This window comes from Camarhynchus parvulus, chromosome 4A (assembly GCF_901933205.1).
Source record: "Camarhynchus parvulus chromosome 4A, STF_HiC, whole genome shotgun sequence".
Lineage (NCBI taxonomy): Eukaryota > Metazoa > Chordata > Aves > Passeriformes > Thraupidae > Camarhynchus > Camarhynchus parvulus.
Window position 1 is genome coordinate 9,597,171 of NC_044600.1, and position 25,519 is coordinate 9,622,689.

A 25,519-nucleotide genomic window follows, 5' to 3' on the forward strand; every position below is an offset into this window, starting at 1 on the left:
AGAAGTTAACAGAAAGAAGGGGATCTCATAAATACAGGTGTTTTCACTTGCCTGATCATACAGTTTTCCCACCAGCTTCAGATGTTTTTCCCCTCCTTCTTGAAAGACAACACCATTTCTCTGTTGAGCCATAAGCAGGCACAGTGGGAGGGCAAGATCATGGTCCAATAATGCATCTTTTAATCTCTGAGATGATTTCTTTGTATTCCTGATTTGGCCAAAGTATCCACCCTGCACAGGACAGAAAAAGTTACCCAAGCTGGAAAACAGTGCATCAGGAATGGAATCTGTGTGAGCTGACTGCAGAAATACTGATGAATTAACAGCAATAGAGTTTCCTGTCCAGCAGTAAAACTCCCTGGATCCTGTACTGCAATGTATGTATAGAAGAATCATCAACTAATCAGTCTTGCCTGCTTTAATCAGTTTTTGCTGCTCCCCCTGAGCAGGCCTGAGCCAGCAGGACTGCAGCACATCCGAGCTCAGTGTCTGCTGGAATTCACAGGTCTGCCATGTAACACTCTGTTGAATATGAGATGCTGTGATGCACAAGAACTACAGTTCACATCTACATTGCCTTGGCTGCCTATCTCAAGGCCTGTAAGCTCAAAAGAGGGGGCAGCTCTGATAAAGCACGCACCTTTCTCAGCTGTGCTGCCAGAGTTCTTGAACCAGAGTCTTTAGAACCACCAACAAAAAGCAATAGTTATTATTAAATTTAGCACAAACATACCTCAGCTTTCAGCTGTTCTCCACCAGTCATGGCTTCCAACTGCTCCATGGTCATTTCTTCAGTAATTTCTATCCCCGCCATTTTCTGCACCACCTCTTTTAAAATAAGCAAATCAAAGCTGCAAAGAAAACAGAAAAGTGGAGTAAAAACAAGACAATTTGTTTAAGAACCAGAAGCTACAACATTCAATATATATTACAAAGCAGCACCACTATACATGTTAAACAACATTTTCATTCTTTTTTTCAAGAAGAAACTGGTATGTCAAGCACAAGGATTTCTTTATTGCAAGTAAAAAACCAGTACTTAAAAGCAATGCAGTCATTCAACAGCTGGATTTGAAGATGGTAGTGAATGTGGTGCTATTAAGCATCAGCAGATTAATCAAAGTTTATTGCTCCCTTTTGCTGCTTTCCATGTTTCAAACTGTATCTATACAGTTATTTCATAAGTATTTTATATTTTGTTAAGGGTTTGTACAATAGTACACAGCCTTAGAAATGCACTGGCAAAGTTAGTCTGGAGAGGTTACTTGGAAACATGGAAAACATGCTATTTTTATTTGAAATACAATATATAAAACACTCCAATAATTATCTTGCCCAGAGACAAGGTTCTACTTCCTGCTCTGAATTCCATAAGGACAATGACTTTTACTCAACAGAAGTATCCCAATCACGCAAAGTAGGAATGTTTTCCAGTTAACTTCTGAAATTTGTGTGACTAACCTATAAAATCATTTACCCATGCCTTCCAAAACAAAGACTCATCTTTAAATAATTCATATGACTTATATTTTTGTTTGCTGTTCCAACCATAAGTATGTTTTCTGTCTAGGAACTGTGCAATAGCAGCATAAGCTCCAAAACCTAAATACTGCAGTCCTATGAAACTGGCCATACCAGTAAATCCATTTCATTTTTATGATCCCAACTAGTACACTTTTTTTCACCAAAATACTTACAACTGTGATTTTGAGGAAAGACAATAAACATTACTTACCCTTCCTCTGTAGCTCAATGTGATTGCCATCAACAGAACAAAATGTAGGGACAGAGGAGCATATGAAATTGAATGTCTGCATTGCAGGGAAGGGGAAAAAACTACATTTCTCAACATAACTATCCTAAAATAACACGCTGTGTTATCACCATTGGTAAGGTGCCTTTCAGTAACCATATGGGGATTTCTAATAGAAAAAAGTTGATACTCACCTATGTGATAAAATTAAAATTAAATAAGTAAATGAAACAATAATACTAAGTGATGACAATGGAAAGACAAAAGGACAAGTCAAATTGGAAACTTTGTTTTGAGTTATGATTCACATTGACACACGAAGAAGCAATTCAACTACTACTAAATAAACTGAATAGAGTATTTAAATAATATTAAAATGTTAAGAGCCATCCCTGCAGAGAAGACATTATGAGAAAAGAAAAACAAACTATAACAGTCACACTGCTTTATATAATGGATACTTATTTTTTAAATAATGTACAATAATGTGTATGATGAAATAACACATTGGAAGGTTGTTTTCCCCTATCTGGTTAGCTGTTAAGAAAACTATTAAAATAAGTTAAAGATGAAAAATCAGTGCTTCAAGAATGTCACAGCTATACAATTAGAGGAAAAGCAATGTACTGAAGAGTGTATCATTCTTTCTGCTATTTAACCTTCCCAGTGCTCTGAATGGAGTTTACCACTACTAGAGCAACAACTACATCATGGTACAGTGCCTGTGTATCAGCAAACACCTAAATAACACTTGATATAAACAGAGTTTATAAGGATCCATTGTGCAATACTTGCCTTTTGCCAGCTTTCAGCTGGTTGGCTACATACTGCAGGAGGCCTGCGAGTTCAATTGGGTATTTTCGGAAAACAGCACCACAAAAACTTGCCAGACCTAAAGTAAAGAGAAACAGCTATGACTGCACCTGTTTATTAAACAAACATTAGCAAACTGCATATGGCATCTTAGCAATACATGCATTTCTAGAATACAAAGGGGAAAAAAAATTCCTATTGATTAAACTTGACAGCTCTCCATTCTGCTTAAAATATTAGCCAGTAGGTGCAAGTGAAATATTGATCATAATGATCAATGGTTCAATAGATCATGGGGGAGGTGAAATAATTTAAACATTATTGTAATAAATAAAACAACAATACTAACTCTGCAGCCAGCTTGAGATTGTAGTGTCATCATGCTTCATTCTCTCCTTCTCAGGGTTTGCCAATGCTTCAATGATACAATCTTTAGTGGAGTTAAAGAGAGTATTCTTCCTCAACTTACAAACACAAAAGTTACAAGGACTTGCTTTTCTGGCATTTGTAATATATGAACACAATATATAAATACAGCAATCACTAACACAACTATGGTTTGAAAAAAAAACCCCATGAAATAGTAACCTCAAAGCAGTATTTACCTCACTATTTACAAGATCACTATGTCTTCAAGATTGAAAGTAGCAAAAACAAAGAATAATTTTCATAGTGTGAAAGAATAATAGAGAGGGTTCCATAATCCACTACAAGTGCAAAGGTATTTGTAAACTTCACTAAGATTTCCAGCAAAAAGCAGCAAGAAGAGAAAACAGGCAATATTTACTCACAGATTGAATCTGGCTACAATTGCAGCTTTACCAATTGGTGATGCAGTAATTTAAATCAAAGGATACATGCCAAGACATCATAGTTCAGGGAAGTGAGGTATTTCAGCGAATCAACAACCGGAGTTATCAAGTTATCATATTTTTGTATTTGTGATAAAATCTGCAAGTTACAACAGACATTCAATTACAACAGACATTCAGCTGAACAGGGACAGTATTCCTTATCTTCCACATAATAAGAGCATTTAAGAATACTTGTCTTCAAAACCTACAGAAAACATGCTTCAATTTTTCAAAGGTCCTAAACAACTATCAAAGTAAATAGGCAATCTCATTAATCTAGCTAGTATCTTAAAGATACCAGTGAAACATGTCTCTAACATGTAAAAACAATTCTGTATAATTTCTCTTTTCAATTATCAGCAAATAAAATAGCGAAAACATTTTTTCCTAATATTTCTTAAAATCCTAAACCTTAGCAGCAGGATTTCCTGTTGCTACATACAGTAATAAAAAACTATTTAAAAAAAACCCCAAAACCATGAAGCTAGGTCATAAAAGACTACAAGTAAACTGCATTAATGAAGTTCTAGTATGCTCTCTTTGGTACATGACACAGATGTGTGTATACTGCAGCAGTAACTTCAAGTACAATCTAAAAATTGGTTAATCCATACAGTTAGGTCACATTTGTGAATAAGGTGGAGGCCTATTAACACATTTTTACACCTTTCCAGCACTCTGTAACACTAAGCAATCTTAAAAATCCTTCCCAACTTCATAGGTTTATTTCAGACTTCAAAGCTTTAAGTTTTCTTCTAAATGGAAGACTGATCTTTCTCCACCCCACTCACAGACAGCTGTCAGAGCAACTCAGCCTTCATTTGCCTTCTGCATAATGTGATCAGCAATCCCTGTACCTGAGATCCGCCTCTGCTATCTCAAATTAAATTTTTTCTGCAGTTGGTTATTCAATATATGTTTCCACATTTAATATGTCACTAAGTATTAAGTCATATTTAGTATCTTACTATGTGCACTATTAAAAAACTACTATATTTTAAAATTTGCATCAAAAGTAAAAAACAATGAAATTAGAACTGCAGGCCCCTTCCTGAACTTCAATTATCTGTGGTCAGGATGAAATAGCACTAAATATATGTAACTACATACATAATCAAATAAAATTGTAGGATTGCTGTGGCTGAGCTTCCCAATTTGTCTTCCAGAGGGTTTCACATTTTCCTTAGTTAAACGCCTGTAAAAGAGGACTTAAGTTTATTACAAAAGACAAGCTAGAAGAATATTAAAACAACAGGTCAGTTTCAGTGAAGAAGCATCTTTTTAAGTGTCAGAGACTAAATTCTCACTAGCAAATGTGTTTTCAAAACATCTCAGCACAGAAATGCTAATCCATTGAAAACTGGGTATTGAGAAATCCTCCAAGATGCAGAAAGTACAACCAGTCCACCTGTCCCTCTGTTACTATGGACCATATTCTAGCTTCAACTTTGAACATTTTACTTTCCAAAGCCATCAGTGAAACCTGTAGCACGTACACCAAACTACCACATGATGCTGTTAGTTGCTCCTGGAAATTTAACTTAGCCACAGATCAGTCATTTTTGTAGCATTCAGTTAATTGAAAAACAATATTTCTTTCTGTGTGTTACAGTTCCACAGCATTTCCTACTGAAGATCTGAGCTCAACCTGAAACCTGAAGTTGACAGTAAATTATACACATAGCTGTTGACCTTCAGCAGCTGAGAGTACTGTTCATGTACAACTGCAGTTGTTCATGTACTGGTTCACCTGCACAACTGAAATGCATTGTACAGGGGAAGGGGGGAAAGGTTTATGGTGTATGCAGCAAGTCAGAAGGGAAACAAAACAGTTGTTCCTAGCTTTCACAGCCCTGAGTGCAAAGTCTTTTATCCAGAAACAATTACTGTCTTGCCTATATGGAAGGGTTCTGATCATCCACATTGTAACACTACACCATTTGGTTTTGGCAAATGGAGAACCTAATTCCCTGATGGTGACATCAAATGTGAGGTAAATCTGGAATTGCTGTGAGCCCACTTGAGGGTGAGAATAAATCATCTGTTCAACTCACTGCCACACATTCAAATCTACAGAGAACATGACAAGATTCTTGAGACTCTTTGGACGAGAGCCTCCACATCGAGAGGAAATATGTAGCACTTGTACATTTCATAAGCAAAGCAATTTATCAAAAACCTTACCCATGGAAAAGGTTTTATGTCATTTAATGGGACATTTTTCAGAGATTATATACCCTTATTGGTGACAAATTTGTCTGTGTTCTTGCTTATTTGATGGTTTTTAACCACAATACATTAAATGCTTTATGAACAAGGACTATCTGGGAAATTACTAAGTCATTAGACAGGGAATGTATTTGTCGAGTTTTTTTCCTCCAGCTGGTGATATGCAATAGACTGTACTACAGTCCATAATTATTTATGGGAATTGACTACTTACTTCATGATGTATTTGGCTCGATCTATGGTTTGGGCTTTAACTTTCACAAGCAGTGGGTGACTGTTGTATGTTTCATTCTTCCATTGCCCATAGAGGCGGTACCTGGAAAAGTTACACAGCAAAAGGAATTTCAGAACTGACAATTCAGCAGCACATTCCAAAGGATGGAAACAAATCATTCTACTCACCGGTACTGGTATGGAAAGGTTTTGAACATTCCCCATAATTCCTCAGACATGCATGCATTGCAGTCCATCAAGGAAAGAGATGGAAGCAAGACTTGATCAGTAATACTCAACAAACAGCTGAACAGTGTTTCCTGGGATAAAGACAAAACCCAAAGTAACTATCAGGAAGTGCCCCAGAAGCAGGGTTATACATGCAGTGTGCAGATGCACAAATAGAAAATTTGATATAAAAAACAAGTACACCACAAGATTAAGATTTCCATAACAAAAATCTAAATAGGACCTAGAAATATCTCCCATCATAAATCATTCAGTAAATAATTTACGGACTACAGACACTGTCAATATTTTATCTGCCTATATAAGATACTAGAACAAAGCTGCTGAATTCTTGAGCAGGTTGCACTCATTTTTGAATCAAACAAACCATTAAAAATGGATATTGTGTGGACTCGCATGAAGTGCAACACAGGAAAAAATTAATTTTGGCAACTGCCTTCAATGTATTAAGGTATTTCCCATCTTTACTTCTATTTTCAAAATTCCAGATAAAAACCGAAAGCGTTATACATGTTCACAAGACATACCTCCAATTTCTATGTTTTCAGTATTCTATCCCTATCCTTTCTTAAACATTTCTCTTTTCCACTGAGCTATTTTAGAATAACTATAGCAGCAATGAAAAACAACCAAAACAAAACACAAAACCCAGAAGGGATTTTCTCTGTGATGATTCACAAAATCAGGACAAGTGAGAAAGAGGAAAAAGTAGCAATGAAAACTGCAGAAAGTTCATATTAAAAACCCACTTACTGATTTAAAAAAAACCAAACTCTTGTTTTTGCAAGTTGGATTTCTACTGAACACTTAGATTTCATTGTGAACCATCTTGATAATAAATTAGAAAATTCTGAAGTAAATAAATTAAGCAATTAAAGAAAAAATCATTGTACCAATAAACATCTCTCCTGCTTCCAATTTATCTTTTCTCTACGCTTTTCCCCACCAAGAAGTGTATTTATAGAATAAATAGCTCGAGGACTTCCAGTTGATTCCAAGCAAATAAGAAATAAAATGCACATTTGGTCACCATTACAATCTTGCATAAAAACACCTTCCTCCAAAACTCACCATTTTCTCTTTATCTTCCTGTTTGCTTCCATCAGACTGAAACTATAACAGAGACAACCATGTTAACTGTAGCACAGTTAATGTAACAGTTACAGTTTCAGAAAAGAGCTATCTCAGCAAAAGCATAAACCTGAAGGGCCAAGCATCTCTTAAATGTTTAATTTGCCATATCTGTCAGCATGAAAGTATTTTTAAATAGAAATTCAAATGCATGGATGAAACACATTCCTTACATATAGAGGGGCTTTGTACAATTTTGTCCAAAAAGAAATAATAGCTAGAGCTACAAGGAAACTTGCTATTACATGTGAAATACTGAATTTTCTTAGTGGAGAAGAAAAACTGCCTAAGCATTCACCTTCTACCTACAAAATCTGAGGACTTCCAATGCAGTTACCAACAGCCACAGATTATTTCCCCCATCTTCCTCTCTAACACCCTCTTAAGCTTTTAGTCTTCGTTATTAAATTACTTTTTCTCTCTGCTTGCTCCACTCACCATGAAAAGCATATTAAGCTATCACACCAGTAAGTGCACAATTATTTTAAAGGTACACTTTAGCATGAAAGCTGCAGTGCAGTGTTAGTAGTCTAACTTTTTAACTACTAGATGGGTTAACTTAGAGCCAAATTACCTTCAGTTACAAGTACTTCTACTGTGTGTTAAATGTAGTTTCACAACTAGAACATGCTGATGGCAACAATGCATTAAAAATAACTTTCCCTATGTTACCTTAACCACTCTGTCACTGACGAATTTCTTCACAGTTCCAACCTAGAGCAAATAGCTAAAATGTTGCTCATTCTTGTCAGACATACATTAAACTGTCATTTAAAGTATATTTACAGTAAATCTGCACCAGAGATTCTTATAACCATGTAATCTCCATTCCAGTGTACATATCCTCAGAAACAGGGCTTCCTCACAAACCTTCAATATTTCAATTACAAAGTAGTCCTAATAGTCTGCTGACAGCAATAAAATGCATTAGTCCCTTAAAATTATAATTTCCCACTTAACTGCACTGTCAGTGCAAAATAGCTATCACTGAAGTGTTATCAGACTTCTCAATGGCCAGCAAGAAATGAGCATGCTGTGAAATCAGAGTATTTACCACTGGGAAATCTTACCATTCTGGATGAGAAGATGCCAAGAAATTATACAGAAATATGGAAGTAGGGAAATAGTTGAAGCTTCCTTGATTTTATTACAAAGACTACACAGAGCCCAAAGTTATTGTAGGTCTCTAACCCTATCACTGCATCTTGGAACCTAGAATAAATTCTCTTGACAAAATCTGCTACTTTGAACAAAAAGATCTTCAATCCCAAGAATTATCTGTGTTCTTAGCTCTGCATCATCAGGTACAGCTGGACATGAAAGCCTCCTCTCAGGTGGCATATAAATTATGAGTATTCCAGTATTTGTTAGTTGCAGTTGAAATAAAAATATTTTTAAGAAAAAAAAGTTATAAAATGGAAAACTTCCCCTCCAGTACCACTTAGATCAATCAACCGCCCCAATTTTCTCTCATAAGTTAAAATAAAATGCTGGGCAACAAAAGCCATGGTTATTAAGTTTTGAGGAGGTGGACTGGTTGTTCACTGATAATAATAGCAATTTTTAAATTATTTATTCCAAAGTTTCTTTGAGCTGCTGTTTAAAAAAAAAATTAAACCCCCTATTGCTGACTTGAGAATAAGCCAGAAACTGCCAGGTAAACAGCAAACTGCCAGAAAAGCAGCAGAAGAACTCATTAGCCTCAATCTGAACTACATTTTGAGGGAGTACAGAATATAAATTCAACTTTCAGCCTTCTGAAACAGGTTATACTGCCAATCCTTCAATAGACACATGGTCAAAAGACAGTAACCCATCTCAAGAGATCAGTTAATTTCTGAAGTTGGCGACTTGAAGTGATTTCCACATTGAACTCATCCTTAGCAGCACCTAAAGATTTGTCACTGACACAAGATCAATACCAGCAGCATTTTAACTAGGCAGAACAGGGGGGAAAAAAAAAGAAGTAAAAGGATTCAACATCCCGTTTCCCATGTAACCTAACTTGGGAACTCCAGCTAACTTCCTTAGCTGGAACAGAAAGCTGAAATTATTTGTACTGCATGTGTATTAAGTTATCAATCCTAGCTGACTACATTGTTGCTGTAATAATGTAGAACAACTTCCAGACAGTCAGTACCATATGTCTGTTGGGTTTTTTAATTATACACACACAGATAGTATCTTAAAAAATGAATACCATAAGAGGAAAATAGGTATCACTAAACATCAGTGGTTACAAACCTAAAGTGCCTTAAGTTGTTGATAAAGATGTTTATAGATAATAAAATTGATCAAAAATTAAAATAAGATTCTCCAAGTTTGTCCTTAGTCAAGATCTTCTGTTTCAGGATTTGAATATCACACAATTAGCAAGACAAGCATTTTTTGACACCAGAGTAACTGGTATTTTTCATGTTTTGACCAGCTGTTGTGTCATACCAACCTCTTTCATAAATGCTTTTCCAAGGCGCACCACTTTTGCAAATAAAATGGGATCGTGGGACAGATGAGGACCGAGGTAACAAAGCATGTTGAACACTTCCTTTCTCAATTCCTCAAAGCTCTCTGCTTGTTTTGGTGCTCTCTTGTTTGGCAAAGCGGAAATTGGTGACCCTTTAGCTCCTTTAGGTACACCAACTCTGAAAAATAAAATATGCAGCAATCCACATGAAATAGAAAACTTTAGAAATGTATTTATAATTCAGCTTATCAGTGAATTCATGCTGTAAAGAAATTGTTTTTCCTGTGTGTAGCAGCAGCATTGTGGCTGTCCCCTTACCTGCGGTACAGAGGCTCAATGGTCACGTGGACGAGCTGGCAAAGCGCGACGGCGATCGGCTTGTGCGAAGTAGAGTAAAACGGAGGCATCTGATCCATAATGCTTTGTGCATGGTGCCAATCACCAATTTTTAATAAGGCTTCCAATAAGCCAAGTTTTTGATTATCAGGAGGCTGCAAGATAATAAAGAAAAAGTGTGTTCATAAAGTCTCCTTAATACTTCTCCTTAAGCAGCTGCAATCCACAGCTAGAGAAAAAAGCCTTGTAAATCAACTGTGTAATAAAAACATATGCAAAATAAAATTTAGCTAGACATTTCGACAGTAAGAAAACCTCAAAAGAAGTTATAAACCAATCCATGTAGAATTTAACACCTGGATCAAAGAAAAAGTTAAAAATAAATCAGAAATTTATGAAGTTGTCTGATGTATGTCTGATTACATATTTTTTCAAACTGTCACAATCTATTGCAGTTTATTTCCTTACAGGACATTTTAAGAACAATGCAAGCACTTGAGAATCCTTTATGCTGTGTGCTGTTCTGGGTTTAAAAGCACAAACTTCTGCAAAAGCAGATTAGAATAAAAAAAAAGCTAAGCCACACTCAAAGCCTTTCTCCATCCTAGTGTGCCTGTACAGTAAGTGTCACATTAGCACCTATTCTAGGAGACTCTAGACTTAAGTGCAAGTCTACACAAAGTTTTTCCAAAATTCCCTTTGCGAAAAAGGAATAAGAGGAAACAGGACACTAAAATTAAGGTCATGCCTTGAAGCACTTTTCCAGGGGCATGGTATTGATATATTTTATTGTTATAAATTGGTTTTCCCTGGCCCCCAAGGTAAAAGTCTATTTGTAAGTGATCAACAGTAAGGAAAACTAGCTGTAAGTAACTACAAGCCCAAGGTGATGTTTACACCCAGGGAAGGAAGATTACAAGTCTAAGACAAAATATTTTTATTTTTATTATTTTAAAGCAAAATTTAATTTTACTTAAACCACACAAGCAAAGAAGGCAGACTGACAAGAACAATAATTACTTACAAAACAGACATTCCTTTGCTTCTACAGTTTGCATGGTTTTAGTGGTTTTTTTTTCCTTTTTAAAACTTTAACACTGGCAAATATTTTTCTGATAGTTTTGAAAATAGAAAACAGCATAGCACATGGTAACATGCACAGGAAAGCCCCACAGCAAAGCCAAGTCAGGTCTCTATTCAGGCTGAACTTATGGAGCTCACATGCTGCTTGACTTCTGGGTAAGCAAGTTCTGACATGAGCTCTCCAAAAGCCAAGACACATCTGGCACAGAGGGGTCAGTCAGGAACTGCTGTCAAACCCATTCCTGCTGCCCAGACTCTGACCTGTCTGCATGTCCTATCACACAGTTATGGCAAATGCACCTTAAAAGGCAAAAGCAGGCAGCACATTTGTCAAGACTAAATTATTCATATTGGAGTCATTAGATGATAATGAATTTTAACCACACAGAATAAGCACGTTGTGGATCTAAAAAAGAGTCAGGTCAATACTTCTTAAACACTGCTTTCCTTATGCAGGCATTTATTCCATGATATTGTATCAAAAATAGTACATTAAGTCATGTGCTGGATACAATGTGCCTAAACTTAGGCTGACACCTTTCACATGTAGTTACTCCCCTAACTTCTATGAAGCACACAGCAAAAGCACATACAGAAATACTTCTAATACAGAAAAAGCTTTTTAAGAAACAGCAGGCATTGCATAACAGTGTGTGCATTCACAGAAATTGGTTTCTGTTAAGTACAGCTCTTAATTTTCCTATCACATAGGCATAGACTTTGTCATTTTAATCCTTCAGAAAAATGCTGCAGTTTCTGCTAAAGCTTAAAATTCCCTAGTTCTTAATTCTAAAGCTTAGTCATGAAAGCTGTCTTAATTCCTCTGACATTACTTGTAATGCAATTCCTCTGACATTACTTGCTACACTCCCCATGTCCCATCAAGAGTTTATTTTACTGTCAGAAGAGGGTGACAAGCACACTTCAGAAAATTCTGGGCAGCCCCATCTGACAGCAGAGAAGGTGGGCCAAAGCCATGTGGTGTAAGCAAAAGGGAAGGGATCAGAAATTTAAAGCGAGTGAAAGAAACAGGCAGCAACTGTATCAGGTGCCTGAGGGAGGAAAATGGAATTAGATTTTTCAAGTCAGGAAAGAAAAATGAAAGGAGAAAGGAAGGTCAGAGATTAACAGAATCAAGGTGGTGTAGAAGTAGGAATTGGTAGACAAACCAAATTGATAAGGAATACAGCAGGATACAGAAATTCAAGAACAGAAACCACCAAGACTGATGGATCCCTCCCCTCACTCCAGCATGCAACTTAAAAATGCATATATCAAGCATTTATTTTTCTTTTTTACATTTTAAAGGTGCTTAAGAAGTACTTAAGTACTCAAATGAAGATGATAACAGAATAGCCTCTAAGAGATCAAATAACTTTGTTTCTTAAATAAGGCTCGGACACACTAAATCAAATTAGACCTAGGACAACATAAATCTGACTTAGTAGGAACTTAAATGAAGACTAAAATTTACACATATGGAGATACAGGCTTAAAAGAAAGCACAGTGAGCAGTTACAAGTAGAAATCCTCAGTCATAAGCTTTTTCTACAATGCAGAATTATTATACCAACACTTCTTAGTCTGGCAATTCTTTATGTCCCAATTCTTGACTGAGAGAACTAACATCCTTATTTTTATGAAATCAACTAGGATTATACTATCATGAATCCTAGAAGTGCAGCTGTTAAAGGCTGTGAAGTGAATAAATGCTGGGGCATACTTAGTGGAGCCAATACAACAAAAAGGGAAGAAAGAGATCAATTAGCCATAGAACCAAGAATATTTTATGTACAGAAATCCAGAACAAACACCAAACCATGCATTTTTGCACATTCAATATAACAGAAGTGTGGCTGGAAGACTAATACAAGCCATCCAAGAAGCATGTAACTGCTTTTTAAATAAATATGTTTCTAAAACAATTGTTTTATGTAATTCAAATAACTGAAAAGAAAGTTACTCAGTCACCTTTTCCGTTTTCTCCTCCTCTTTTTCCTTTTCTTTCTCCTTTTCCTCGGTCTTTTCAGATGATAAGATGACCATGGTAAGTTTTCTGACAATTTGTTTAGCTTCCACTATCTCTCGCTTGTGTTCCTCAATGATGGCATTATCCCCTGGTAGAAGCTGAAGAAACAGAATATTATATCTCAAAACTGAAGTGACCAACTCCTGCTGTGGATCACCTGAGCTTGGAGAAGAACTTTGGCCTTTCTTGTTACTAATCTGACAGTGTTTCAGGGTACCAGTTTCTCTTCCTTGCTGCCATCATCCCAAACTGGGAATTACACTAATAGCAGACCATTCTGAAATCAAGGACTTATGAGAAATAATACCACTCTACTTCTTCACAACCATTTGTTGTTTGAGACCCCCCTGCCCTCCAGTTTACCATCCAGCTATAGCTTTATGGTGACAATTACACACAATTCATGATAACATTGACACAACTCGGTGCCTTTAATCCAAGTGAATATTCAAAATATTGCTCATCTAAAGGGAAGAAAAATTTAATCAGCAAGGAAAACCAGGTAACCTACTTAGCAACACACTCTCATTACACCTTTATTTTAAAGAAATAACATTTAAAGCTTACCTAATTTTTATTTATGAGCAATGTGGATTAAACACATGTTATATATGTTCTTTAAAAACCATCTTAGATAAAGTACCTAGTATGTAAAAAACCTCAGCACAGTCTTGTCCTTAACAATAATCAGGGTGAGGAATATAAACCTACACTCAGTGATTAAAAGGTCAAGTTGTGAGACAAAAGAAAAACTCCTTTTCTGACAAAGACAAACTTCAATTTAGCTCCTGAAACCAAAATGACACTTTCCCTGCAAGTAAGTAATCAACTTACTGCAGAGTCATGACCTCTTTGATGCACTCATATTTTCTTCTAACGGTTTTAACCAGAGAAGACTTTTATTGGTTTTTCTTTGCCCAAGCTGATCATTGAAGGAGGAAAGAATTCCTCCATTTCACAGAAATTTGGGGAAGAACAAATCCCACTTGGAGAGGTAAAAGGTTGAAGGAGCTGCATTTTTCTCATTTGAAAACACAGGAAAACCACTAAGCTTCACCAAGAAGCAGCTAGTGTGGAATTTCAGTGGGTAAATTCTATCTTTAGGATGCCACACATTCTATATGGCTGTGGGTATACACACACTAATTGAGAACAGTTTTTATAGCCTTGGAAGGGCAGGGAGGGCAGAGGTGGGGAGAACATTCTAAATGAGAGTGATAATCCTGGCAGTGCTCTCCTATGGGAGCCACACAATGAACACCCCTCCAGACACAACACCTACATGCTAATTATTTGATAGAAACTTTCATAGCAAGTTAAATTAAGCCTGAACTGAAAAGATATTTTAAAAAATACACCATCTCAAACATGCAGAGACAGAGACTGGCAGAGAGATCCTGGAATGAGACTGAGAATCACCACCATGCAGGTGAACAGTGCAAATGACTGCAGGGACCCTCGAGCCTGAGACTGCAATAAAACATGCCCATACCTGCACAAGTCTGAGCTGAGATTGCACAGGCAACTGTAACCCCAAGTCTGAGCATGTTTTGTAAGCTTACAAACATTCTCTTAAAAACAAGCTTTATCACCACACATTCCTCACTCCACACTAATTATCTGAGACATGCACTCCTACTCTTGCTCCACCCAACATATTTTCAGCCAAAATACTCCTATGAAGCCAGGGACAGTTATTGGCAACTCAATATTGATCAGATTGTGACTAAGGCTAGGAAATGCCACACAAATTCATGGCAGGACAACATTCCAAACCTTCCACAGATGTAACTATAACTCCTTGATCTCAGTGGAAGAGTTGAATCTTAAATTTCTTAAGACTATCCATGGATGTTTTGAAATTAAAAATTCTTGTATAATGTAAAATTAATTTGATAACTATAACATTCTGTTAACTATTCATCAAACTGGAATGTTGGTTTATAAAAGAATAAGTCTCTGATTTTATCTGAACACCTAAGTTCATTTCCTTCCTTCAACCTAACAAATGGTCAGAATTCTTGTAGAGAATGAGAGGCCTATTCAGGAATCTGCAAGCATTTTAAAAAAAATAACCCTAGTATTAAACTAAAACAGTGTTTGGAGCTGATTGTCTTAGCACTTTTCTCAAAAACTGATCTTGTAAAGTAGAACTTGATGGGTCTAATTCTTAAGGAAGGTTACTTAGGCATTTACCTCCAACTTCCTACCCTGCCAGAAGGTAGAAAATCTGGAGGATGTTACACAGATAATTCAAATAAAGTTTATCAGCATTTATACTTCAATGTGTGCTTATTTGAATATGCGGCATAAAGAAAGCACTGAAAATTTTAAGAGTCACTAAATATTGTACACCTACAGGTATTACACAGAACATCATGAACTTGACAAATTAGAAATAGGATGAAGTCTCTGATTTTCTTTTTTTTAAAATGTCCTTAGCTTTGGCATCTAGCAGAGTAGTACTGTTACTCACATGAACATAAAGATCTTCCAAGTCTATGAGATTATGTTGCAAAAGGACAGCAGCAACTCTGTATAAGGAGGAAGGGGTCTCACCACTTGGATCCTAAAATGGGCAACGTCAAAATTTAAGAAAAAAGTAATCAGACCACAGCAGAAGACTATAAAACAGAAACCACTCAATTTCTGTTCAGATGAAACATATTAACCCACAGTTCTCCTTGTTACCAAGTTACTTAACAGCTACCACTTCCAAGTCACTAGACTTTACAGTAATACACATTCAGTATTTTCAGAAACAAAACCTTTACCATCACACCCTATGGTTCTTGTATGCAATTCCTAGCTATGCATTTAAAAAAAAAAAACCTGAGTATTTTATCAAATATTAACCATGACTCTCCTGCAAACATGCTCCTCACTCCTGGGGATAAGTCCTGTTTATAATGTACAATCCCTTTGTTCATGCCTGTCCTTACATAACTCTACAAGTTCAAGTGGAAGGTATCAAGATTGTTTTCAGCTCTTTTAAGAGAACATTAAGCATTCTCCTGTAAAATATGGTAAGAGACTCCCACTCAAATAATGAAATGATTGCTTTTAATACCAGAATTTAACAACTTAAAAACTAATTCCTATGTGCAAAAAAAAAAAACCAACAACCCCCCCAAATCAAACAAACAACAATAAAACCAAAGAAAAAACAAAACAAAACAAAAAAAAAAAACACAACTGCAGGAAATCTGTTATTACTGACTGCAGTTCAACCACCACCCACAAAACCCCAGAATTAATAGTGGAAATACATTACCTGATAAAATTTGAATTTGAACCCAAGGATATGGCATAGAGTTTGAGGTTCACACATGTACATGTAAGATTCTATCAGTGGTACAAAGAAATCATCATACTCAGGCCTGCACTCATAGACTTCTAGGATGATATCCAAAACTCTGTTAGGATCAAGATTGAAACATCCTAGTGGAGAAGAACAGAGCAGAAAAGCTTAATTTTCATCTTCACTGTGGTTCTATAACACAAATGCATTAACTTTCAAAATGAATTCTTTGCAGTTAAATTTGAACCTGATTTATCAGTAGAAAAATAATCTGGAGCATCTATAAATACAGCACAGATAATTTTGATTTGTCAAATACTGAACTACACAAAAATACTAAACAGGATTTCCAGATTACAGCAAAAGTAGAAATTAACAATTTAAAGGGAACATTTAGGAGTTAAAAACCGGACCTCACCAACACCACAGGGCCAGCAAAAGGCATGGGCTGCTGCTTCTCTCTTGTGCTACCACACATTCATTCAGTCACACAAATCAGCCAGCTAGTAATTATTTTACAGCCCAAAAGCTGTTCTGGTTTGAGCTAGACCCTGAACCTCCTGGTGGTCCTGCCCTATCAATTCAGCATTATTGGCAGCAGAGAAGAGAAAAGCTTATTTATCAAAAGGGGAGCAAGCATTTTTTTTATAAAATGGCAGCACAGCCTTTGCTCATTACTACACTGGCACCATACGAGACAGGCACTGGTACAAACATCAATGTATTGTAAAGAATTCTTTATTCAAAAGGAATCACTCATTCAATAGCAAAAAACATTACTTCGTTATGCTCCAATCTGCCTGACAAGCATATCTTCAAAAGATGTTAAAATCACAGCATGCACATCTAAGGCTACACCATAAATTCAGTATTTAAGTAAAGTATACCTACACAACATTCCCAAATGAATTTTTCCACAGAAACAGGAATTTCAAGATACCATAATTATATCCAAGCTGATCTACTTTCTGTAGTCATAAGATCATATAGGAAAACCAATGCTCATATTCTTTCAATAAATTCCTTACCTATTAAAGATTTGATATTTTCAAGGATTAAATCACTAGTGATATTTCCAGATAAGTCTTGACCCAATTCTGCAATAAGCTTTGCATAACCTTCATTCTCTTCTCTTAGCAAATTAAACTTCTGTTGCTTATAACTGCAAATAAAGAAATTAAATACTGTTGTGTAACATGCATCCAGTGAAGCTTACTTATGCTCTTAGCAATTTGTTATACAAAATGCTAATTTTGAACACATTTTTAAGACTTGTTATTAACCTGAGCTGTTGCAAAAACTATTAAATGCAGTATATGAATACCTGTAAGGTAGCATGTATTCTTCAAACAAATTCAGCTCTTATTTCAAATGCAGACAATTAAAAAGATTAGACTTACACTTAACACACTTGTTCTACACACTACTCTGGAGAACTGCTCTGTGGCAGTCCATGCTTAAGAATCTAATCTTGTTTCATGTGATGCTCTTTGACACAAACATTGGTTGCAGAGACAGAAACCAAACATATACCAAAAAAACATAACCTGTGTTGCCAAAACTAAAGTAACTATGTTTGCCTAGTTATGAAAACAAAACCTATTCTTAACTGATGCAAGAGCAATAATTAATTCAGTTATACTTTGTAAATTCACATATCACAAATAAATATTAATCTGTGTATACGGAATCTCTGTAGCAAAAGCCATAAATAACATGAGAAAGATTTTGTACTTCTCAAGAGTTTGAAAACTAAGGGCAAACAAAGTTCTTTTGTCAATGGCAAGTTACAGTGCAACAAAACATATTCCCAAAGAAAACTGAGCACTTGGTGGAAAACATTGTTACCAGACTAATCATCATTGCCCCTCCCCACCCACTCCCCAGACAACCCTTGCCCCAAGACTTACAATAGTTTTGTCTTTATTTTAACAGATTTTTGATTGAACTGTTGAGACTGCTTGATGAGTCCCAATGACTCCAGTGTCTCTGGATCTAAACGCTCCTTTAGGACAGTGTCAGATACAAGATACTAAAAAACACCAAAAACACACACCAAATCTGTCAATTACAAAGACCTAGAAACCACACAATTATTACTTTATGCTACATGTGCTTTCTGACTACAACAGAAAAAAGCTTGCATTTTGCTTCAAACACAGAAGCAGACAAAGCTGACACACTATTAACTGAAACTGGAATTTTACAGTAGAAGATTTTATATACAAGAACACCCTGAAGTAACAAGCCATAGAGTCTAATTGCTGGTTACATTGCATAGCATCCAGGAACATTACTACCAAGAACTGCATATTTACAAAGCATATTCTTTATTTTTTAAGAAGTCTTGTTTTCATATTCTGAACTTTCCTACAAATCAAGCTTATTCCATGCATTTAGGAACGCTACTTCTAAACACAAGAGGAGGTTACATAAAGAAGTGCAATTCAAGGCATACTTCAGAAGAAAAATTTCTAGTAAACTTGCAGGTAGAAAAATTTAAGTTCTCTCAAAACTCTTTAAAGAGCTCAAGAGGGAGCTGTACTATACTCTTCTATCCCAACACTTTGGAGAACAATTTTTAAATTATTTAGGCATTTGGAAAACACTCTTACAGTCTTTTCTGGAGAAAAATAAAATCAAGCTTCAACACTCTTATTTTACTTGTCAAATTTTCACATGCAATTTTTCCAGGTATAACTTACCAAACAGGCTAGTACCAGTTGTGTAAAATGATCCCTCTTATTTTTTTCTTCTAAACAACTTGTTTCAATATCTACAAAAGAAGATGGGGGGAGAAAAGCAATTTTTACTTGTGAAATTTTGAGAGTTTCTTCTTTTAGTAACTATTCTGATAAATACTAATGATAACACAAGGCAAAGGAACTTATTGATAGCACGGCAGTTCTTGCCACTTCCCACTCACTCATCCCCCATGGGATTCACATAATATTCTGATGACAATTCTCACACATCCACAAGTCTCATGAAAAGGTAAAATGGAAACCAGATGAATACTGCAGTAATTTCTCTTGTCATTCTCTTTGTTGCAATAATGCTTATGGCAAGCATTAAAGATCAATAGTAAGCACAAAATCAGAAATATGAACGAGTGAAGAGAGCTGCATGACCCTGGCCTTAAGGTAATGTTCTCATCTTTTTCCCTGTGGCTTCAGAGAACTACCATTTACTGTCTGTCTGCAGTCTCTTACCAGCTGTGGTTCTCTATTGCCATTAATGTCTTCTGTATTGTCAACTACTGAAAGCAATTCACTCCTGTGGGAGGACAGGCCACAGAACACTGGCCAGGGAAGCAAACCTTCTAAAGCAGTTTTAAAAAAGCACATCATTGCAGGAAGTAAGGAGATGCAAAAGGAGTAGAAAACTCCATAACAGAATGCAAGACAGGCCTTACAATAAACAAACCAACAAAAAACCCACCACACATAGCCACAGAGAAAACATCAGCAACATACGTCAGAAAGAAGGCCCTACAGAGACTGAAAACCAGTGACTGTAGCAGGGTAGAAGTGGAGGCAACAGACCAGCCAGATCAGCCTGGACCTCAGCAGCCAAGACTCTCAGCCAAAGAACAAGCTGCACTAAAAAATTTTTCCAGTGTATGTGGATGAGTGGACAAACCAAAATTCTCATATATTGAAACACATACAATTGGGGAAAAAATCCTGATAATAGCAAATACTGATTAGAGTAGAAATGGGGTTAGAAGCAAGGAAGAAATTGTCAAATGTCCTTTGTCCCAAAGTTTGAAAGCCAGCTCTTTAGCCACACTATTCTCTGCTGCTAGTGAAAGCATGGCATTTGGCTACACACTAATTTAAAGGAAAGAGGGAAAAGAAAAATAAATAGAAAAAGGCAGACAGATACACTACTTTCAGTTATTCAGGCAGTTCAAGAAGCAGCTAATTCAAGTCTTCTAATGCAGATTAAAAAAGAAAAGGACATCAGTGTAATACTGCATTATGAAAACTAGTTATTACAAAATGATGATCCAAGAACACAGAATGAAACAGTATGACTAGAAGTCAAAATTTATCATTCGGATGTACAAAACCAAGGCTGCACACGCAAACTTAATGAGGCGCCTCTCTTCACAGGCAAGCACAGCACAGAAGATGCCTCACGCCTTCAACACACACAACACACAGGATCTGTGATGAGCAGACCAGCAAAAGAATTTTCTGAAATTTGTTGAAAAACACAGACATGGAGCAAGACAGAAATGGCAGGCAGTTAAAGCTGGAAGACTTGAGAGCAACGGCTTCGGATCAATACTACAACATAAAAATCCAGAAGTTATCACCAGAATAAGACATGCAACCTCTAAAGCCTGCTCAGCTGCCAGATAATGACTCAATGCCATTCACCCTTGGATTTCTGGACAATTAGCTCCATTTCACTAACACTGACTGTACAGACAAAAATATTTACAGAACACATTCTGAGGAGAAAGATCTACCTACCAGCAAGTCAACTTCTATTAAAAATATTTAAGAATGATAACAACACTAAGTCACTGATGCCATTAGCTAACATCCAACATTCTTACAAGCTAGCTCCTTTAACTATTCTTGGCAGATCAACTTTCACTGCCTTTAACAGGCAAACTTCTGGAAACTATAACAGAACAAAGCAGAATGAAAAGACATTAACAAGTGAATACAGATACACTGAGGAAGAATCAACACATGCTTTGTAAGGAGAAATCATGCTTTACAGATTTTATGAAATTTCCTGAAAAAGTCAACAAGCAGATACAGAAAACATTAATTTCTCCAAATTTGTGCAATGCTGAAAGGAAGGGAACCCAACTTACCTAATATGCAGAATACATCAGCTAGGATAGAAGGCATGTCTTCTCGGAATTCCTAGGAAACAAGATCCCATTTAATGAACATAGAAATTCCAGTATGCAAGCTTAGAAAATGTTTGCATTATATAAAATAATGTTTCATCATAAAGTTCAGATCAATTAGTAATGCATAGTATTTCTATTATTAAGAATTCGTATTAATAATTCAGATGTTTAATTACTGACTAATATCTAATGTAAGTGCTGTACTAATTATTGATATGTAGTGAAACCCTGTAACCTTGACATGTAATTTAAGTGTATTTTGTGACCAGGGACAAAACCTCCTCGTTAGTCCCTCCACCTCCTTGGCCCAAGGCTCTTTATTCCTGTGTGAGGAGCAGGAGCCCAGAAAGTGACCTGCAGTCTCTCAGGCACCAAACAAATTATGATTTGCTACAGCAACCAAAGATCCAACATTTCTTATGTCACCCCAACAGCAAGGTGCCCTGCAGCCTTGCCTTCCCTCAACACCAATGCTCAAGTTCAAAAAACCCAAAAAGGTTACACTAGATTATTGCAACACATTTTTCCTTAATGTTCCATACACATCAAAACAGCAACTTAGCAAAATTAAGAAACTATTTCTAAAATATTTTTAACGTATTTTTCCTAGTTGACTATCTTAAGAAACTGGTATTTGGTAAGCTTGGAAGTTTAGAGGAAATTACTCTCTTCCTTATTTTCTCCACTTGTTCAAAGCATTTTAAGAAAAATCTTTTTCAAACAAAAGTAAGTCTAATGCATTATTTCAAGGGCCATCACAGAACTTGGACATCCCAACAATAAAATGGAACATTGTCACAGTGTTATAAAAACCAGAAGGTGGCATCACAGATGTGCTGCATGAGCAAGTGATTTTTATTTCTAGCATTTATTAACAACTTATTCATTAACAACTTCAGTCCTCATGTGCCCTTTAAGTGACTTAACTTTTAATTTATGCTGAAACATCTATTCCTCACCATGAAATTAGAGGTAAAAAATGAAACCCTGCCAGTCTACATATATATCAAGTGTACACAAATGAAGAATTTGGTAAGAATGACTTTTAGACATGTCAAAGAAAAATCTCTTTAACATTTTCCTGCTTGGATGTCACCCGGGCTTTTATAAGAAAGATTTTAGTAAATACGCAATTGTTACAAATATATACTTACTATGACATCACCAAGAACATTAGAAGCTTGATCATGCTTTAAGTTTCCTCTGACAACGTGGTAAGCAAGCTCATACAAAGCCTGCTGAATATCTGTTGAAAGACAAGAGATGACGAAGGAACATATTAGCTAATCCTTTGTCTGTTAAAGCAATGTTTACAGTAATGCTGCAGACATCAGACAACAGACAAGTAAAGGAGATAGGCTTCCCTTACCAATAAAGGGGATTACTTTATTATTGCTAATAGATTAAAATTGATCATCAAAATCTAAGTTTTCACACACGCATAAAGTGAGTGACGAACCACTTTGTCTGCAGAGTCCATGGAATAACAGTAAAATACGAAGAAAAATTACCATCCTGCACAGAGTAACCTGAGTCTTGATAAGTGACTTTAACAAAGACACCTTTACCTTTTAATTCACATCAATATCATATTATACACACATATTATAATATTATCATATTATACACACATAGAACACATTACAGTACGTTCCTAGTCATGTCTCCTCACAGATACGCTCTCAACAACCATTTCTCTAGGAGAAAGTAAAATTTAATTGGAGAAAAAATGCTTGATAAGGATTATTTCTTCATTTTTCTAAGGAAAGTCTCCTATAACTCAAGAATGTAACCCTAAAAATGCTTGCAATAAGCTGAAGCCCTAAACAGAGGTATTCCAGTTGAGAAAACCTTGCACTGTAAACATGGTGGTTGCAAAATCAGCTGTGAGAAACCTGTAAGGTTACCTTAAATAATACACAAAAATGTTGTGTTTTTACTATATGAATAAAAACAAATCCCATGTTTTCACCTTGTACTTTCATCACATGGTTTGCTCAATAAACTATATTCAATAACAAGTTACACAGACCTTAATGCCTTCAATCATGCAGTCAGTAATGTGGTGACTACAGACCACTGTGGGTGAATTAAAACAATTTATTTTTAACACAGATAGGATAATTTCACACTTGCACACTTAGGGTTCATACATTTAACTTTTAAAATAAAATCTAGTTTTATGTTGAGCTTGCAAAACGGAATTCCATTTTCCACAGCACAGAGCAAACACTGGGCAATGCTGCCATGACCCACTACAAAAAAAACCCCTGGATGTCTGAAAGCAGTCCTGGTAGTGGATGTTTGTATTTGTAGCATTCACCTTCAACACCCACTCATGGTCACCCTACATGAACATTACAAGCACATACATGCAAAAGTACCATAATCAATTGTTTCCAGGCTTGTTTTCTATTTAACTAAAACAAACAAATAAACCACACAACTTACCTCTGAAACCCACATCATGATTTTTGTTTTCACTGAGAGCACGACACAGCTGCACACTAAAATAAAACAAATTTTTTAAGAACAATCATTAGACATTAGGATACAAATGTTTTAGGGTTCTTTTTTCGCTGATGCTCTGGCAAAAACAGCTTTAGATTTGGGCAGTTTAAATGGATGATGACATTAGAATTTCTTCACAGTAAACCCTAATTCAGAGAACTTACAGCAAAGAAACACAAGATTCCCAACAGATCTCATACACATATAAATATTCTTCCTAACATTATACCTCATTGAGAAAAGTAAGAACATGAGGCAATGTGCAAGCATGGAAGTCCTAGCAATAACCTTCTGTCATTACCCAATGAGGAAATCCTTCTCACAGAATTACTATAACTATGGTAGTTTTCAAACTCCTGCCTGTAAAAAACTTTTAACATTAAAATATGTGCATGATTTCCTCATGCACTGTTTCACCAAGAATAAGACATAATTCTTCTTTATGCTAGTCCCTAAAAAACCCACTCTAGGAAGCAGAAACCTGTCATGTTGCATTGTGACTGGCTGCTGCCAGGGCTCCCCCAACCAAACAGCCATATGCACAAAGCACTCCAAGTACTGTGCAGACTGTGCCATGAGAGAAATTAATAGTTCTCTGTGTTAGAAAAGAAATGCTTCAAGAGCAAGCTTCCTCACTACACTGACAGCTTGGAAATGGATGTGTTTCCAAGATACAAGGATCTTCCCTCTTCTCTACCACTACTGTCACCCCAGCAAGAGGTTTCAAAAGGGGTTTCCTATTTAAAAGTGACAGTATTTAATATAGGTAGTTATTTATCTTTATCATAACAGACACCAGGGAATATTTCAAGAATTTTTGTCACATTTGCACATTTTCAACCAAAAGTTCACATATTTTTCAAAGTATCTTTCATGTGCAGAAACTGAGGAGGGTATCAGAGCTATGTCTCAGTCCTACATAAGATGGCAAGACTACAGTTTGCTGTGGGAGCCATTTTAAGCTGTCTCAAATAAGGCAGTTATGTGCAATTGTTACAGAGGCTCATCATGAAAAATAACAGTAAAAAATAGTTCTGTAGCAATCCATTACTCATTCTATTTGCATCCTATATAGATTACCACTTCACTAGCAAGACTAAACAGCTGTTCCAGCAATCAAAGGATTATAATTAGCAAATAGAAGGTATACACACCCTTCAGACAACTGGAAACTAGGGATTTTCACACGTAAAAATCAGCAGAAACATAGAACCTCAGCAAAAAGGAAAGGTATGGCTAAAACGTCCTAAAAACTATTGGAGAGAATGCAATATATTTGAAAATAACCAGAATAGAGACAGCAAAACAGGGGAATAGGTACTTTACTTTTCATTAATGGTAAGTAAACAATTTTTTAAAAGAATAGATTTTTTCCCCTAGCTGTCCCCAAAGAGTGTATCAACTCAATAAAAACCAATTTTCTTAAATGTTAATTACTTCTTCATAAAGAAGGTACCCTATAAGCATTCATTTCTAAATTCTCTATACAAATAACAGTAAATTGAAATCAGATGCCAAAAAAAATTTTCTGAGATAGACACTTTGGCCCCTATGTCCTAAGATGGTATCCTTAACCAGGTTACAAGAGCAACAACCCTGTCTGCTTGGACTGATGAGTTCTTTTAACTACATCTTAATACAAAAATCAGAGTTTCAAGCGCTTCCCATTCCCTT

At 36.0% G+C, this 25,519-nt stretch overlaps 1 protein-coding gene across 3 annotated transcripts in view; it reads right to left on the reverse strand.

Moving 5' to 3' along the window:
* The window catches only part of THOC2 (THO complex 2), a 49,777-nt gene that overhangs the window by 19,866 nt on the left and 4,392 nt on the right, over positions 1-25,519 (reverse strand). For all 3 annotated transcript variants that reach the window (XR_004061441.1, XM_030967313.1, XM_030967312.1), the window contains exons 2-21: positions 23,786-23,841; positions 22,489-22,580; positions 21,293-21,344; positions 19,161-19,231; positions 18,366-18,487; positions 17,484-17,617; positions 16,429-16,595; positions 15,631-15,723; positions 13,097-13,252; positions 10,025-10,197; positions 9,689-9,884; positions 7,183-7,224; positions 6,052-6,182; positions 5,864-5,965; positions 4,531-4,615; positions 3,424-3,517; positions 2,916-2,996; positions 2,549-2,645; positions 734-851; positions 52-231 (exon numbers count right to left, since the gene is read on the reverse strand). Coding sequence is in view for 2 of the 3 variants with exons in the window: in XM_030967313.1 (XP_030823173.1) it covers positions 52-231; positions 734-851; positions 2,549-2,645; positions 2,916-2,996; positions 3,424-3,517; positions 4,531-4,615; positions 5,864-5,965; positions 6,052-6,182; positions 7,183-7,224; positions 9,689-9,884; positions 10,025-10,197; positions 13,097-13,252; positions 15,631-15,723; positions 16,429-16,595; positions 17,484-17,617; positions 18,366-18,487; positions 19,161-19,231; positions 21,293-21,344; positions 22,489-22,580; positions 23,786-23,841 (2,242 nt within the window). In the remaining variant the exon portion in view is untranslated. The remainder of the gene's footprint in view (positions 1-51; positions 232-733; positions 852-2,548; positions 2,646-2,915; positions 2,997-3,423; positions 3,518-4,530; positions 4,616-5,863; positions 5,966-6,051; positions 6,183-7,182; positions 7,225-9,688; positions 9,885-10,024; positions 10,198-13,096; positions 13,253-15,630; positions 15,724-16,428; positions 16,596-17,483; positions 17,618-18,365; positions 18,488-19,160; positions 19,232-21,292; positions 21,345-22,488; positions 22,581-23,785; positions 23,842-25,519) is intronic.